Source organism: Mesoplodon bidens (assembly GCF_964165515.1).
Source record: "Mesoplodon bidens genome assembly, chromosome: 2".
Lineage (NCBI taxonomy): Eukaryota > Metazoa > Chordata > Mammalia > Artiodactyla > Ziphiidae > Mesoplodon > Mesoplodon bidens.
Genome location: NC_138177.1, coordinates 129,494,592 through 129,512,547, shown reverse-complemented (window position 1 = coordinate 129,512,547; position 17,956 = coordinate 129,494,592). Strand labels below are relative to the sequence as shown.

The 17,956-nt window shown below is 41.0% G+C and overlaps 1 protein-coding gene across 3 annotated transcripts in view; it reads left to right on the top strand.

The window, feature by feature from the left end:
* Positions 1 to 17,956, top strand: part of LOC308609245 (3',5'-cyclic-AMP phosphodiesterase 4B-like) — a gene marked incomplete at its 5' end in the record, with an annotated part of 516,453 nt that overhangs the window by 473,491 nt on the left and 25,006 nt on the right. For all 3 annotated transcript variants that reach the window (XM_081222908.1, XM_081222907.1, XM_081222909.1), the window contains one exon: positions 13,601 to 13,795. In XM_081222908.1, the coding sequence (XP_081079034.1) occupies positions 13,601 to 13,795 (195 nt within the window). The remainder of the gene's footprint in view (positions 1 to 13,600; positions 13,796 to 17,956) is intronic.

Sequence of the window (17,956 nt, the reverse complement as noted above, 5' to 3'; positions counted from 1 at the left end):
AAATAAAAAAACTAAAAAGTAATAAAAAGGAAAAAAGAAAAAAAAAAGAATGAAGGAATGGAGCAACCAAATGAGAAAACAGATCCACCAATGATAACAAGCACTATAAACTATAGTTAAAAAAAAAAAAAGACAGACAGAATCCTAGATCAAATGGTAAAAGTAAAGCTATACAGACAAAATCACACAAGGAAGCATACACGTACACACTCACAAAAAGTGAAAAAGGAAAAATATATATATATCATTGCTACCAACATCCACTGTCTCATTTTGGGGATGATCTGTTGTCTTTTCAGGTATTCCAGAGATGCAGGGTACATCAAGTTGATTGTGGAGATTTAATCCACTGCTCCTGAGGCTGCTGGGAGAGATTTCCCTTTCTTTTCTTTGTTCGCACAGCTCCTGGAGTTCAGCTTTGGGTTTGGCCCCACCTCTGCGTGTAGGTCACCTGAGGGTGTCTTTTCATTGCTCAAGCAGGACAGGGTTAATGTAGCATCTGATTAGGGGGTTCTGGCTTACTTAGTCCAGTGGGGGGATGGGTACAGAATGTGGGGCGAGCCTTCAGTGGCAGAGGCCAGAGTGATGTTGCAAGAGCCTGAGGCACGCCATGTGTTCTCCCGGGGGAGTTGTCCTTGGATCATACGACCCTGGCAGTGGTGGGCTGCACAGGCTCCCAGGAGGGGAGTTGTGGATAGTGACCTGTGCTTGCACACAGGCTTCTTGATGGCTGCAGCTGCATCCTTAGCATTTCTTGTCCGTCTCTGGGGTCCACATTGATAGCCGTGCCTCGCTCCCCTCTCTGGAGCTCGTTTAGGTGGTACTCTGAATCCCTTCTCACGCACCCCAAAACAATGGTCTGTTGCCTCTTAGGCAGTTCCAGACTTTTTCCCAGACTCCCTCCCGACTAGCTGTGTTGCACTAGGCCCCTTCAGGCTGTGTTCACGCAGCCAACCCCAGTCCTCTCCTTGTGATCTGAGCTCCGAAGCCAGAGCCTCAGCTCCCAGCCCCCACCTGCCCTGGCGGGTGAGCAGACAAGCCTCTCGGGCTGGTGAGTTCTGGCTGGCACTTATCCTCTGTGCAGAAATCTCTCCGCTTTGCCTTCTGCACCCCTGTTACTGCGCTCTCCTCTGTGCTCTGAAGCTTGCCCCCCCCCACCACAACCCACCGTCTCTGCCAGTGAAGAGGCTCCTAGTGTGTGGAAACTTTTCCTCCTTTACAACTCCCTCCCAGTGGTGCAGATCGCGACCCTATTCTTTTTTTTTTTTTTTTCGGTACGCAGGCCTCTCACTGTTGTGGCCTCTCACATTGTGGAGCACAGGCTCCGGACATGCAGGCTCAGCAGCCATGGTTCATGGGCCTAGCCGCTCTGTGGCAAGTGGGATCTTCCTGGGCCGGGGCACAAACCCGTGTCCCCTGCATCGGCAGGGTCCTCTCAACCACTGCGCCACCAGGGGAGCCCCCGTCCCTATTCTTTTGTCTCTGTTTTTTTCTTTTGCCCTACCCAGGTACATGGGGAGTTTCTTGCCTTTTGGGAAGTCTGAGGTCTTCTGCCAGTGTTCAGTAGGTGTTCTGTAGGAGTTGTTCCACATGTAGATATATTTCTGATGTATTTGTGGGGAGGAAGGTGATCTCCATGTCTTACTCTTCCTCCATCTTGAAAGTCTCCTCGCTCCTTATCCTGATATGTCATGTTTTTAAATTTATTCAGTTAAAAATACTTTTTATTTCTCTTTTGAATTTATCTTTAACTCATGAGTTATTTAGAATGTTTAGTTTCAAATATATGGAACTTTACTAGAGATCTTTCTGTTATGATTTCTAATTTAATTTCACTCTGATCAGAAAACATACTTTGTATGACTCAGATTTTTAAAAACCTATTGAGACTTGTTTTATGGCCTAGAATATTATCTCTCTTGGCAGCATATAGTTGGGTCATGCTCTTTTATCCATCTTGAAAATGTCTGCCTTTTAATTGTAGTATTAAGACCATTTACATTTAAGGAGACTGTTAAGGTGGTCAGGTTTAAAGCTGCTATGTTGCTATTTGTTTTCTATTTGTCCTATCTCTTCAGTATGTGCTTTTTTCTCTTTTTCTCCTCTGTTTTGGGTAATTAAGTGTTTTGTGCTTCCATTTTATTTCCTTAGGTATAGCTCTTCATTATTTTTTTAAAAAATTAATGGTTACTTTAGGGATTCTAGTGTAAGTTTTAGCTTACCACAATCTACCTTCAAGCAGTACATATAGTATACATATAGTATAATCTTTTCCACAATATATTTCCATTTCTCCCTTCTTTGCCTTTGTGCACTTATTGTTATATGTCTTACTTCTACATGTGTTATAAATATCACAATACATTGTTATTATTTTTGCTTTTCAGTCAGTTATATTTTTCAGATATTTTAATAAGAAGCAAAAAAATTTTCATTTCATTGTGTCGATTCAGATTTCCATCTGTTATCATTTTTCTTCTGCCTAAAGGATTTCCTTGCTAATGTACAAAATGGAAAGTGATGATGCATGAGCAAGTAAAGTAACATAGTCTCTGAATAGGGGGAAAGGGTAAGGTTCAGAACAGAAGACTTCACTTCAGATATAATCATGGAGATTTATTGATAGTAACAAGAGGAAATACTGAGCAGATATTTACTGATGTGAGTGAGTTGACTGAATTTGTTAATGGTTCCAATCAAACTGGGGGTCCAAGATCCACCATCCAAAAGCTGAGTGGTCTTCAGCAAAATTTTTACACCCTTTGAACTTCAGTTTTCACATTCATAGAATCAAGTTAGCATCTTCCCCACAGAGTGATATAGCAATGAAATGAGTTAATGTCCACCAAGCACATAACATGTGGCCCAGCTCACAGTGAGTGCTCTATACCTATGAGGAAAAAAAATGTGTTGCTTTTCTTAGCTTTACTGCCTAAGTCAAGGAGAAAAGATTCTGTGACCTCATTTTTCTACCTCTACTTTCTCTTATCTTCCTCCTCTCACCTCCCCCCACCTTCCTTTCTAAAAGAACATATTTAAAACTCAAATACCAGGCTGTCTGCAGGTAAAGTGTTCAAGACTGATAACATTTGGAGGCCAGATGTTAACTGATGTAAACACTATTAAGTGCTCTGTAGACCAGAGGCTGAGGCAATGATTTCCAATTTTATGATTATTATTTAAGTTAATAGCAAACCATACTGCCACTCCTTCCATCCCCTGACTCCACCAAAAGGGAGGTATGTAGCCTATTCATTCTCAAGAGAATATAAGTTTTTGAAATACAAAGTTCTTGAAACATTAAGTAATGCCATTTCACAAACTTAGGACTGGAAATGTAGCTTCAGTGCACACCTCAACACCTACGTGAAGCTCCCTCTGAAAGGTCAACAACTTGTGAAATTTGATCTCAAAACTAGTCTCATTTTCTGAATTAAGCCCAGAGTAATAATCACAAAAAATGCTTCAAACCTCTAACAAGTTTTTATGCCAATTGATGTTTTAAATTTGAGCTTCCTAAGGATTAGTGTGGGTGCTACGCCAATGACAGGAAATCAATAAATGAGTCCTTCTCCTAATGAAGAAGAGTTGCTTTTAAAATAGCAATTAAGTTGGATCTGCTATGAATCAATAAGTTGATTGTTGGTGTTTAATATACTCACACACTCATTTATTTATTCACTAATCCATTGAATAGACATTGGTCCAGGACTAGCAATATGTGCCAAGCACATTGCCAGGCACTAGTTAATACATTGGTAAACACAACAAATGATCCTCATGGAGCTTCGCGTTTTATGCAAGAGGAAGACAATTACAAAAATAATGAACATAAAAATAGATGTAGCAAAAAGCTGTAATAGTCCTGTGATGCAAAAGGGCCCTACTTAAACAATGGTTTGGGGAAGGAATTTTTATGAGGTGACTTAATCCGAGGCTTAAAGAATGAGAAGAAGGCAGCCATACAAAAAGTAGAGGAGATAATAAGCAGAGAGCAGCATTTATTCATTCATTCAACAAATATTTACTCAGCACTTTCTATAAGCCAGGAACTGTTCAAAGCAAAGAAAATATATCAGTGAAAAAAAAACACACATGCAAAACTGCTGAGGTGGGAAAGGATTTGGCATGTTTCTGAACCAAAAAAGAAGCCCTTGAAGATGAATCATACTGAGCAAAGGGGAGTGTGGCACAAGATGAGGTTTCAGGGGTGGCAGGAGCAATACTATGTAGGGACTTTATGTTAAATGCAATGACATGATTTGCTGTGTGTGTTAAGAGATTCCTCTTGCTGTTATGTGGAGAAGGGTTTGGAGGATGGAGGGTGGGTGGAAGCAAGGAGGTTCATAGGGTGACCACGCTAGTTCAAGTGCGATTTTAATGCTCTGAAACAGTGATGGCAGCAGAGATAGAGTGTACGGTTTTGATGTAGGAGGGAAAGGACTTTCTGGCCAACTGAAAAAGAAGAAGAGGGGTTGAGGAAGGACGTAAAATCATGGATGATTCAACTGAATAGATGGCGGCTTCATTTACCACAATGAGGGAGACTGGGTAAGTGGATGGAGGTTGGTGGGGGTTACTAGAGGAGGTTTGGGCTAAAGATTAAAATAAATTCATTTTTCTGGCCCAAGTTTTAAACAATTAAATCAATACAAAAGTGAAATTCAGTGTCTCATGGGGTTAACATGTCCCCCATCACTGGAGTATATACAAACATGCTAAATGACCATTTATCTACAATATTTTAGCTATAGATTTCAAGCAGAATTCTGAAACAGATTTCCAGGTGGTATGTGAGAACTTATAAAAGAAAACAACAATTTCTTGAAACCATCATTTGTTGAATAAGAAATGGTTTTCCTAGATTGATCTCATTTCTCTCAAAGGTAGTTTCACTTGCCTTTGAGCTACTGGAAGCTGGTACCATATATTTTAATAAATATTTTATTTAATTATTAGAGTTTATTATTGGCAGGGCTACCAAACTTATAAATGAGAGTATTTTTATTTTGTTAAGAAACAAACCATTTGAATATATTTTATGATAACCTTTTAGGAAAAGTGGAGAGAGTAGGCTGAAAAATATTGAGCTAGTAGGATAATATGTACATCCAAAGTGCAATTTTGTCATTGGGTTCCTTCCAATCTCTATTTTCATACCCTTTTAAGCCAAAGAATTGTGTCAAATGATATTTGGGTTTGAATGTGGTGCCATTTATTAAGCTAGTGATTTAATTTTCCTCTTCCCTGCCCACCCCCTTTTCTGAGTTGAGTTAGGTGCTCCATTGTCTCATACAGCTATCTCTACATTGATATCTATCTATTGATATATCTCTACCATAACACTTGTCCAGAATAATTGCAGCAGTAACACAAAGTAGTAAGTTCTCGACCTTGTAGTAAGGTCTCGACCTCCCACACCCCCGCTTTATGAAGTCCACATACAAAACACATTCCTACACAAAATTATTCTCATCTGGGAGGCCCCTACCTTTCCTAGGAATCACTGTCCTATAGGAAGTGACCTTTACTGTTAAGAGTTGTCCTAGCTCTTAGAATGTTTTAGTGGATGAAATCTTGAGAGTGGGTATATGAAATTTCAGCCATAATTATAAAACATGGAGAAACACACACTTTATAACATTCCTATGTCTGAAAATTATTTTTTACCTGGAAATAGATGGGCAGAACACTTTGTAAACAGGTTAGAAATAATAATGTTCTTATAATTATGAGGTAGGATTGTTTACATTTGGTCCTGTTTTTCTTGTGCATCAAATTACATAACATAGGAAAAACACAGTGTAAAGTTATTAAAGGATCATTAAAATATGCTCCTAAGCATTTGAAACAATGATATTTTTAAATGACCCTCATTTTATAATCCCAGTAGAAAAATTAGGTATTGATAGTACTTATTTGTTTATGCATTTCCTTAGTGAAATATTAACACCCTGAGAAAAGATCTCAAACAACAAGTAAAAGAACTTGCAACATAGAGTCCTCAGCTAAAGGAACATCAAGAGGAATATTCATGGCATTTCCATCCACCATCAACATCAAGGGATGAGGATGATCATTGCCAGATAGGATCATTTGCCTTCTTCTTGGGCTTGATGCCCTATGGAAGGTATTCCAGCCATTCTTTGCAGGTGGTATTTGGTATTTGGTAGCAACCCCCTGGTTCTTCTTTATGGAGCTGACTTTTAGGGGTGATCACAGTAGAGGGCAGGGGATGACTCCATGTCTCCACACCACTTACACTCCTTTTTGGTGGAGAAGTCTGTGCTGTCTGTGTTGCGCATCAAAGAGGAGCTAGAATAAGGTTCCTGGTCTCGAACCATTTATTCCTTCATTTTTTTTCATTCATCAGACATTTGCTAAGTACCTCTGATAGGCATGACCCTTAGAAATGGGATAAATAATATGAAAAAGAGGTTCTGTGTCTTTGAGGAACACACCCCTTTGGGAGCAAACTAGAACACTTACTTACAATTATTCTGGACAAGTGTTATGGTAGAGATATATCAATAGATAGATATCAGTGCAGAGATAGCTGTATGAGACAATGGCGCACCTAACTCAACTCAGAAAGGGGAGTGGGCAGGGAAGAGGAGAATTAAATCACTAACTTAATAAATGGCACCACATTCAAACCCAAATATCATTTGACACAATTCTTTGGCTTAAAAGGGTATGGAAATAGAGATTGGAAGGAACCCAATGACAAAATTTACTACTACCTTGATCAGGTCTCAACTCAAATGACAGCATCTGAGGAAGATGGGTAGTGCACCCGGTGTAAAGCAATAGACAGTCTACGAGGCTGTGTAGAGTGGGCCTGCTGACCACCCAACCTAGAAACATTCTTCTCCGAACCTGTTTCTACCATACCATTATGCCTTATCTTCCCCATAGCATTTATCACTTTCTGAAATCATCTCATTTGATTTATTTATTGTCCATCTCTCCCCACAAGGACTTTGTCTGTCTTATACATTGTTGAATTCTCCAGCCTAGAACAGTGCCTTGTTTCATAATGGTTGCTAATAAATATTTGTTCAGTGAATGAGTTATCATTAACAATGTAAAACCACATTGAACCACACTTGAGAACTGATCTATTTCTAAAATCTCTGTAACATGTTTAATCTCAGAGGCATCTCAAAGATTTTGTACAGATTCATTTCTTCATTCATTTCAGTGGGGAAAGACTAAGCCTTGGGGGCCAGAATATGGGGAGTCCCTGTTTCGTGGCAGTTATTTCTTCACAGAGCAGGAGCTGGAACCCAGGGCTCTTTGGGATTACTCTGCTCCCTCTGGTTAAACTTCTCTGTGGGGAAAGCATCTTTGGGTTATTGCAGTGGATGTAATTTTCAAAGCCCCTAGGAAAAAAGGAAAGGAGTGGGAAGATGCTTCTGGAATTCAGATGAGCTGAACATCATAGCTCTCCTTCCTATTCTATGGGAGGGAAGTCAAGACTGTGGAACTGGATTTTTAGGGCAAAACTGGGATATTCTGCCATAAGTGTGGCCAGAGGAGGTCTACCTGCTTTCAGCTGGGACATGGGCTCTACATCATGCTAACTATGATTTTGCACAGTTAAGTTCTTCATTAGAAATTAGGACTGGCTGCAGCCATTAATTATACAAAGGTGGGTCACTGTCATTGTGGGTAAAAATGCATGCCCCTGTGCTTCTTCCTCATCTACAGGGACCAGGTTGCACATTGAGGTGATGGCCAATGTAAGTACATAGTGAATGGTTATTTTTATCAAAGTGGTAAGCAAGCATTTGAAGATGTTAGTTTCTGAGTATAATTGAGGGAAATATTTTCCAACAGAACTTTAAAGAAACACAGCATTTTTTCACAAATATACCACCTCCCCAAAACACACACATACACACACACTCCACACCCAAACATACACCTTATGATAGACAAAAAAGTTCTCCAAAACTCGTGGGATGGAGTTCCTGGCATACTGCAGGGAGGATGGAGAAAGAGGACCCTACTGACTCCATTTGGGGACTCCTCTGAGATCTTTAGCTGCCAGTGGTTTTAATCCAAATAAAAATGGCTTTTTGTCAGATAAGAGATATGAACTGGTGAGATCCTCACATTCATTCAATAAATATTTGTTGGATGGCTTCTGGTGTGAAACTCAGTTCTGGGCCCTGGGAATACAAAATGAATAAGGCTTAGTCCCTGCTTCAAGCTCACAGTCTACTGGAGTGAGAGAGATAATGTAAACAGAGACATACAATCCAGCGTGGTAGGTTCTGGGATCAAAAAGAGTCTGTGAGGCCATGGAGGAGAGGACCCTGGGCACAGATTGCAGGATGAAATTAAAAGAGGTCACACTTGAGAATTTTTCAAATGAAGTTTCACATTTTGGAGGCTTCTGTTTTCTCCTTTTGAAATGGGGGGAAGAGAATCAGCCCAGAGTTGTGAGAATTCGACAATGTATTACCTAGAGAAGGAATGAGTTGTCAAAGAAAAGTCTCCTCTAATCCAGAAATGAGTGATTCCTAGGATGTTGCTTCATGACTCTTTGTTACATAAATTGGGGTATGTGCAGGTAATTGGGGATCAGGAAACAACCACCCTGGGGACAATTGCAGGCAATTCTGCAACCACCTGGCTTAGCTTGAATTCTTGGAAATAGAGCTTCTCTTCATTTAATAAAAGGTTTCATGTACACCTTGTGATTCTGTTCTTTATCCCTGATTTTTCCTCCCAGGCTTATGAATAAGGCTTCAGTCCTATTTCTCCCTCAGAGACTGGCAAGTGGCCCTACCTGCTCCAGCTGGAGGCTGGGCAGTGCAGGCTGGGGAAGCTGCATATGTCTTCTGCCGCCTGCTGGCTCCCTCTTAGCACCAGTGCAGGGCTGGCTTTGCATGGATTCCTAGGCAATGGAGTCCACCAGGAGAGAACGTGGGGCAGAGAATATTGCTGCTTTTATTAAAAAGAAAGAGACAAGAAGATGGCAGACAGAAGCTGGCATAGGAGGGCTTTTCCCATCATGGGGGTTTGTGTAAAGATATCACCATCTCAAACATCTAAGCCAGTGATTTTTGTATATAAGTTTGTTTTGTTCAGGGAGAGCACAGCTGGGCTTTTTATTTATTTATTTATTTATTTATTTTATTTTTACATCATTGTCTCACAATGCTTATCAAATAAGTTAATGACGCATCTGTATAGACTCATTTGAAGGAAACAGCAGAAACCCCTGCCAGTGGGAATTGAGATGAGGGTAAGGAGGCAGGAAGCGGGAAGGGACAGGAGAAACATTTCATAGTAAACTGACTTTCATTGGTTCAGCTGACATTTTTTGATAGACCTACTATTTACAAGGCTCCGATCCAGATGCCTGGGATACAAAAGTGAGTAATATTGGGTCCCTTCTCTTTAGGAGATAAGACTCTATTGGGGAGCAGCTAAATAAGTGGATAATTAAATAAATGGAAAATTAAATAGAGATTACAAGTACTGTGATCAGGTACTGCTGTAAAAGAGTCTAGGAGAACACAGAAGAGGAGTATGTATCTAAATCGAGCTGGTAGCTGCAATGTTAGAAAATATTTACTGGAGAAGGTGGCACGAGCTGAATTTGAAGTAGTGATCGATTGGAGACAGTGGGGAGAAGGGCATTCCAACTACGGGGAGCACCACCTCTCACACACAGCATCACCCACTACCACCGCTGCCTTGAGAAGCTGAGACCTCTAGAATCAAAGCAGGAGAAAGTTGTTAAACTATTAGGTCTTAGACAACAAGCAATTGATTCAGTCCAGGGCGATCTGCCGAGGCAGGCAGAATCACGGGGGACAGAAGCATACAGAATCCTGGACGTCAAAGAGCAGGACTTGGGGGTGGGGGGAGTGTCTCTGATCCTAGAAAAGAGGTCACTTTCAATACTGTTTCAGTCCATATGCTGGCTCTGGGCAGGTCCCGTCAACTATTCAGAAACTTGTGCATGACATCCTCTTAGTCTATCTGAAACTTCTCATTGACGTCATCCGAATACTGAAGTAACTGTAAGCTCAAAGGTATCACTTACAATGTTATTTAAAATTAGAAATTCGGTGACCCACAATAGGGAAAATGCCTGAGGAAGTTCGGCACAAATTCTGTGTGAACCATTAAGTTCCATGGGCATGGAAAATGATAATTCTGAAAACTGCACACTATGAGAAAAAAAATCATGATTCAAGCCTGCAGGAAAAATATTAACACTCAGAAAGAAAATACTAACCTGCTAATATTTTTTCTCTATTGTTTATATTTTACATAACATTCTTATTTATTTTTATAATAGTATTTTTTAATATAAAGAAGCCTAAAGGTGAAATATGAGTCCTGATTAAGGCAGGGCCAAAAATTACTCTAAATAAATAATGACCCCATTTGTATGTTCGCTTCTGATATCTCAGATTCTGTTTTTTCCCTAATTGTATTTCAGTTTATGCGGCATGTTCGTTTTGCTTGTTAAGTCTGTCCTCCGTCTTCCCCTTGCCCACACCCCTCTTCCCACCCTGGATCTGTGGGACATATTGTGATGTCTGCCCACTAATTTTGCTGTGACTGGAGCTGGTGTCTGGTTGGTGATTCATGTTTGTTCCTAAGTTGTACATCTGTGTTGGTTGCTTTGAAACAGTGCCCCAGGGAATATGAAAGGCCATTTGTCTCCCTGAAACTGCTTCTTTGCCCCAGAGAATTCTTCCTTGGCTTTTTCTGAATTCCCGCAAGCTCTTCTATGAGTTTAGGCAGGGTAAAGAAGAAAGAAAAAAGGAAAAGAAGAAAACAAAGGAAAGCAGCATGGAGGGAGTTTTAGTGTCTGGGCCTAGTCCCTGCTTACCTGGCAGGACCAAACCTCCTGGTACTCCTGCTAACACTGGGGGCAGATGCTTTGTGACATCTACTTAAAGGGTAATACTTGTGGACTTACTTTCTGCCCACTAGGAATGCCTGCAGCAGGAAAGAGGGCAGAGTCCTGGTGTAAACCCTCAATGGAAAAAGTTCTGAGAGTTTGGTAGGCATACCCACTTGGCACCTCTTCTAAGCTTTTAGCACAGATGTACACAGCAGTGACATTCATAATATGTAATGACTGGTACCACATGGGCACTGACCAATTAAAAGGACACAGGCCACCGTGCTGAAGCTAGAGGCCCCCTTCTGTTCCAGTCATCAGCAGATCCTGGACAGTCTGGGGCAGTGGCTGGCTGTCAACTGTTACAAAAGCATTTCAGGGACTTCCCTGGCCATCCAGCGGTTAAGACTTTGCCTTCCAGTGCAGGGGGTGCAGGTTCAATCCCTGGTTGGAGAGCTAAGATCCCACATGCCTCGGGGTTAAAAAACCAAAACATAAAACAGAAGCAATAGTGTAACAAATTCAATAAAGACTTTAAAAATGGTCCACATCAAAAAAAAAAAAAAAAGGATTTCAATGTTTTAATACCCATAAAGGCTGTACAGATAGATACCAAATGAATTACATGATTACTCATGAAATTTCAAAGTTTATTTATGCCCACTCTTAAGCTTTATGTAGTCCCATCTTTACCTTTTAAGAGCCTTCCCTCTTTGTCCTTAAGAAGAGTTCAGAGCCAGCATCAAGTCCTAGTTCTACAAGCTCTGGGTGGCACAAAGGAGTCCTTATCCACAAAGGAGCTCCTTATTTTACTCAACAACTAGTACAGATCTCACCCAAGGAAAGTGTGCAAGTCAGCTTACATTATATTTTCACTTGCTGCAACGTATTTGCCTTACAACATAGCTCTACCTCCAGGCAGGCTGGCAAACAGGCTGAAGTGTGTGATTGCCCACCTGCCTGCTTGTTGCAGTCTCTGAAAGACAGTCCCATCTCAGACCGTGAGCCTGCTGTGAAAATCCATCTGCAGTACCATGAAAGCCCAAATAAATACATTGGATTGTTATGGCTCTTCCTTGTTCTCTTAACTGGAGATTCTCACTTACTGCTTCTTATCAGACACCTGGAGTTTGTGGGTTGGCTAAAAGCAGCTTCTCGGAATGGTCTCCGGGGAAGCATTATGACCCTGAATTCTTTCATTTCTTCTTTCCCTGTTTCAGGGAAACCTACAGCCTCAGGGTAATTTACTGCCTCCCCTGTCTTCATCCACGATAACAGCCAAGGTTGCTCATAATCCGATTGACTCTCTACATGCCAAACACACATTTTGCTTGAATGTAGAGACTGAGGGGAAACTGCACTCAGTGACCCAGTGAGCCATTCTGGAGTTCTGTGATTACTGAAGTCTGAAGTTGTAGAAGACTGAATTGGAAGACTTGGGCCTTCCAATTCTTACTGTACAGTTACTAGCCTGTGATTTTGAGCAGGTGTTTAAAACCTCTCTAAGCCTCATTTTCCGCAAATGTAGACTGAGATCATACTACATACTTCATAGGGTCATGATAAGGGTTGTAAGTGGAATAATAGATCAGAAAGCAATTTATAAAATAAAAAAATATATGCAAAATCCACCCCAAGAGAGAAGGCTATAAGAACTAGTGAACGAAAAGAACCACAGATGTAGAAATAAATTATGGCAGCTGGATGAGTATAAAGGAAGCCCGCTACTGTGGTCCAGCTTGGAAAAGAGAGCATCCTTATCCCAGTACTTCTCCAACACCTTTCTGCAGAGCTTTAGCCAGAGAGCAGTGAGTTGTCTAGAGAAATACTAGGCAAGAGGGTTACTGTCAATCTGAGGCTAAGGAAGGTTGTGCATGCAGGAAAAGTGCATAGGGGATGGTGGAGAGCATGGGAAGGACACAGTGCCTAAAGTAACACCAGGACCAGGAGAGAGTAAACAACAGCCAAAATGTCTACTGCTCCCACCTGTGTGTTCATTGATCAGAGCTTGTTCAAATAATTCTGGACTTGAGGGTACCTTTCCAGAGTGAGGTAGACTGACCAGAAATCTTAATGGCACTCCTCTGCCAGAGTCAGTAGCTGTATCCTCCTCCAGAGAGAAAGCTCTGCACCCCTGGAGGGCTCTTCGGCATTATCAGATTAATTAAGTCATTGTCTGTGCTTAAACTTGCATATAAATATTAAGTGTCAGGCTGGGCCTCCGGTTTAATCAGCCTGTGGATGTTTTCAGGATAGCACTTTGTTCCTGAAACATTCAGAAATGTGCACATTGTATCTTTAATGAGACTGTGATATTTATTTATGGCAGGAAGAAGCCTCCCAGCTAAGAAGACTCATTCAAGTGATAGTTGAGTATCTGGCACTTAGAGCTGTGTTAGATGCTGTATCTGGAGTCGCTTATTATCAACAGTTTATTTTATGAATTTGTCAATGTTGCTCATGCCGCTGAAAGGCCATGGGATTTTGCTCCGGGGGTCAAATCCTGGCTCCAGTCTCTGCTGATGACTGAACTTCTGTGGGACTGTTCCGTTTGTATAAAATGAGAATGACTGCAACTCAGAGCTATTTGGAGCCTTAAAACTTTCCATGAAGTGTGAAGTGCTATGTGAAGTTCCTGGCACGCATGGGTTCTCCATGTATGTATGTCAGATGCCCTTCTCTATGTTTCTCATGTGACCAGTTTTCTTTTTTCTCTTTAAGCTTTGATGTGGAAAATGGCCCTTCCCCAGGTCGGAGCCCGCTGGATCCCCAGGCCAGCTCTTCCTCTGGGCTGGTGCTTCACGCCACCTTTCCCGGGCACAGCCAACGCAGAGAGTCCTTTCTCTATAGATCAGACAGCGACTATGACTTGTCACCAAAGGCGATGTCGAGAAACTCTTCACTTCCAAATGAGCAGTAAGTATGAGCTGTCTGGCTCCCAGTTTCACACTTACCTCATCTTTAACCCCATCACATCAGAGCAGCAACACTGTTCCCCTTTAACCCACAGGAAAGAGGGAGGAGAAAAATGAACAGAGCAGAGGTGACAACGATGACCACCTTAAGTATATTAATGCTCTCTTGCATGAGAAATATGTAGCCGGGGTTCCCAAGAGTGTTTAAAACCTCAGGCAACAGTGTTTGATTTACTTCGGTTATTGACACTTAAAAAAAAATTATTATTTGGCTTCATTTCCTGAACTGCTGAATTGTTTATGGCATGAGAACCGTAACACTGTTTGCAAACCACACTCAAACTTTCCAAGGCATGTGCAGTTTGCATGAGGTTACAGCAGAGAAGGAAAATGGTGGTTGGTGACACGCATCCTCTCTGAGTGGCCTTTGCTGGGTGACATTTAAGAAGCTGTCATCTAGTCACATGTCTGTGTCCCTTCTCTGGAACCTTAACACAATGCCCACTTGTTGCCTGGCTCCTGGGTGAGACAGAACATACTCCACTGCCCTATTAAGCATGGCTGATGTATCTGTTTTGCTGCTATTAATTGGAGATCTCTAATTTTTATTTAAAATAACAACGACCGGGTTGTGTTACTTGTTTATTAAGTTTCTGAAACCAAATAAAATTGGATGCTGGTATTCATGCCTTAAAAGGTCTCTAGGCACATGTACAATTGTATTTAACATCATATGTTATAAAAATATCAGTAGCTCTCTAAAGTCTCCAGCCTGGAAAATTCCACTGGGCTCTCTTCTGCTGTTGGAAAGGAAGCTAAAGAGGGTCACCCTCTTGTGAAAGGGGCAGGGGGCATTTTAAAGCTACCAATAAAAAGTATTCCCCAGGGAATTTTCATCAGCTAATTTTGACAGAGGCACCCCTGCCCTAAAATATCTCAATCATCGGGTGGACCAAAATTCATTTATTCACTTATTTGGCAAAAATTTACTGAAGCTCTCCTATGTGCCATGCAGTGTGCCAGGCTTTGGGCATAAAAGGTGAGCAGAAAAGTGGGGAAAAAAATCACAGATGCGTTAAAAACAGACATTATTCTCTAAAAGTTTGCATGCTCTCAGGGAGGTTACAGTTAAATAAGAAAGATAAGAGGAACACTGCTACTGTGTGGAAGGAAACATTTAGTGAGTGCTTACTATAGGGCCCTGTTCATTTACATACGTTATCTCTTTTAATCTTTACAAAAGTCCCGTCAGGTAGGCACCATTATTATCTCCACTCTATAGATGATGAAACAAAGACTCTGAGAAATTAGAAACCTGCCCCTCCCCCATGACTCTATGCCATGCTATATACCTTGATGTAGCTAAGAAAGACCATAGGCAAAACTTTGGGACTTTATTTACTTATGTTCTTCAAACTGCAAAGTAGAACCTCTCCTATCAGGTAGAAAACATGAGTGGAGTAGAGGTAACCTCTTTGCTGTAGATCATGTAGAACCACGGAAGTTTCTGACCAAGGTTTGGATGGGGGCTTTGACAGTGAACATCCCTTGAATTCTCTCTTCCACCAAAACAAACAGCTTTCTAGACACCCCCGAGGGAGAGCATAGGAGATGTGTTGAGCTGAAGTAATTAGAGCTTCATTCACATAGTGCTTCACGGGTGAAAGACTAGCTTTGGAAGGCAGCTAATGCCTCCTCCCACCCCCCACCCCCAGACTCCTGACAAACAGCCTGATGCGTCTCAGGGTCACTCAGAGGCTTCCCAGTAGGTTCTAACCAAATTTCAGATTAAACTCCAGTGATTCCTTACTTAGGACCAAAAGGTTATAGAAATTTTGAACATGAAGAGACTTTCAAGACCACAGTCCAACTAAGTCTATAGCTGTAGAAACAGACATCTAGTTCTGAACGACTCTGCATTCAGGTCCCTAATACTAATGGTTACCCTCTTTTCAATTTTACCAACCAGGAAAAATTCTCCCCTAACTTTAGAACCTACATAGAGTTGCCAACTTTAGATTTAGGCAAGTAAGGATTATATATGTAAGTTAACTAGTATCATTCTCCCTTTAAAAAAAAAAAGAGTGAGTACCTTCAAGATGGCAGAGGAGTAGGATGTGGAGATCACCTTCCTCCCCACAAATACATCAAAAATACATCTACATGTGGAACAACTCCTACAGAACACCTACTGAATGCTGGCAGAAGACCTCACACTTCCCAAAAGGGTCTGGGTTCTCTGGCCAGGTATCAGGCATGAGCCTCTGAGGTAGCAGAGCTGAGTTCAGGACATTGGACCACCAGAGACCTCCAGGTCCCACATAACATCAATCGGCGAAAGCTCTCACAGGGACTGCCGTCTCAACGCTAAGATGCATCGCCACTCAAAAAACAGCAAGCGCCACTGCTGGACACCCCATACCAAACAACTAGCAAGACAGGAACACAACCCCACCCATTATCAGAGAGGCTACCTAAATTCATAAAAAGGGCACAAACACCCCAAAACACACCACCGGATGTGGTCCTGCCCAGCAGAAAGACAAGATCCAGCCTCATCCTCCTGATCACAGGCACTAGTCTCCTCCACCAGGAAGCCTACACAACCCACTGAAGCAACCTTAACCACTGGGGGCGGACACCAAACACAAGGGGAACTACGAACTTGCAGGCTGTGAAAAGGCGACCCCAGACACAGTAAGTGAAGTAAAATGAGAAGACAAAGAAATACACAGCAGATGAAGGAGCAAGGTAAAAACCCACCAGACCAAACAAATGAAGAGGAAATAGACAGTTAACCTGAAAAAGAATTCAGAATAATGATAGTAAAGATGATCCAAAATCTTGGAAATAGAATAGAGAAAATACAAGAAATGTTTAACAAGGACCTAGAAGAACTAAAGAGCAAAGAAACAATGATGAACAACACAATAAATGAAATTAAAAATTCTCTAGAAGGAATCAGTATCAGAATAACTGAGGCAGAAAAACGGATAAGTGACCTGGAACATAAAATACTGGAAATAACTACCGCAGAGCAGAATAAAGAAAACAGAATGAAAAGAATTGAGGACAGTCTCAGAGACCTCTGGGACAACTTTAAATGTGCCAACATTTGAATTATAGGGGTCCCATAAGAAGAAGAGAAAAAGAAAGAGACTGAGAAAATATTTGAAGAGATTATTGTTGAAAACTTCCCTAATATGGGAAAGGAAATAATCAATCAAGTGCAGGAAGAACAGAGAGTCCCATACAGGATAAATCCAAGGAGAAACATGCCAAGACACATATTAATCAAACTATCAAAAAATAAATACAAGGAAAAAAATATTAAAAGCAGCAAGGGAAAGGCAACAAATAACATACAAGGGAATCCCCATAAGGTTAACAGCTGATCTTTCAGTAGAAGCTCTGCAAGCCAGAAGGAAGTGACAGGACATATATAAATTGAAGAAAGGGAAAAACCTACAACAAAGATTAGTCTACCCAGCAAGGATCTCATTCAGATTCAATAGGGAAATTAAAACCTTTACAGACAAGCAAAAGCTAAGAGAATTCAGCACCACAAAACGAGCTTTACAACAAATGCTAAAGGAACTTCTCTAAGCAGGAAACACAAGAGAAGGATAAGACCTACAATAACAAACCCAAAACAATTAAGAAGATGGTAATAGGAACATACATATTGATAATTATCTTAAATGTAAATGGATTAAATGCTCCAACCAAAAGACATAGACTGGCTGAATGGATACAAAAACAAGATCCATAAATATGCTGTCTACAAGACACCCACTTCAGACCTAGGGACACATACAGAGTGAAAGTGAGGAGATGGAAAAAGATATTCCATGCAAACTGGAATCAAAGGAAAGCTGGAGTAGTAACTCTCATATCAGACAAAATAGACTTTAAAATAAAGAATGTTACAAGAGACAAAGAAGGACACTACATAATGATCAAGGGATCAATCCAAGAAGAAAATATAACAATTATAAATATTTATGCACCCAACATAGGAGCACCCCATTACATTAGGCAAATGCTAACAGCCATAACACAGGAAATTGATGGTAACACAATAATAGTAAGGGACTTTAACACCCCACTTTCACCAATGGACAAATCATCCAAAATGAAAATAAATAAGGAAACACAAGCT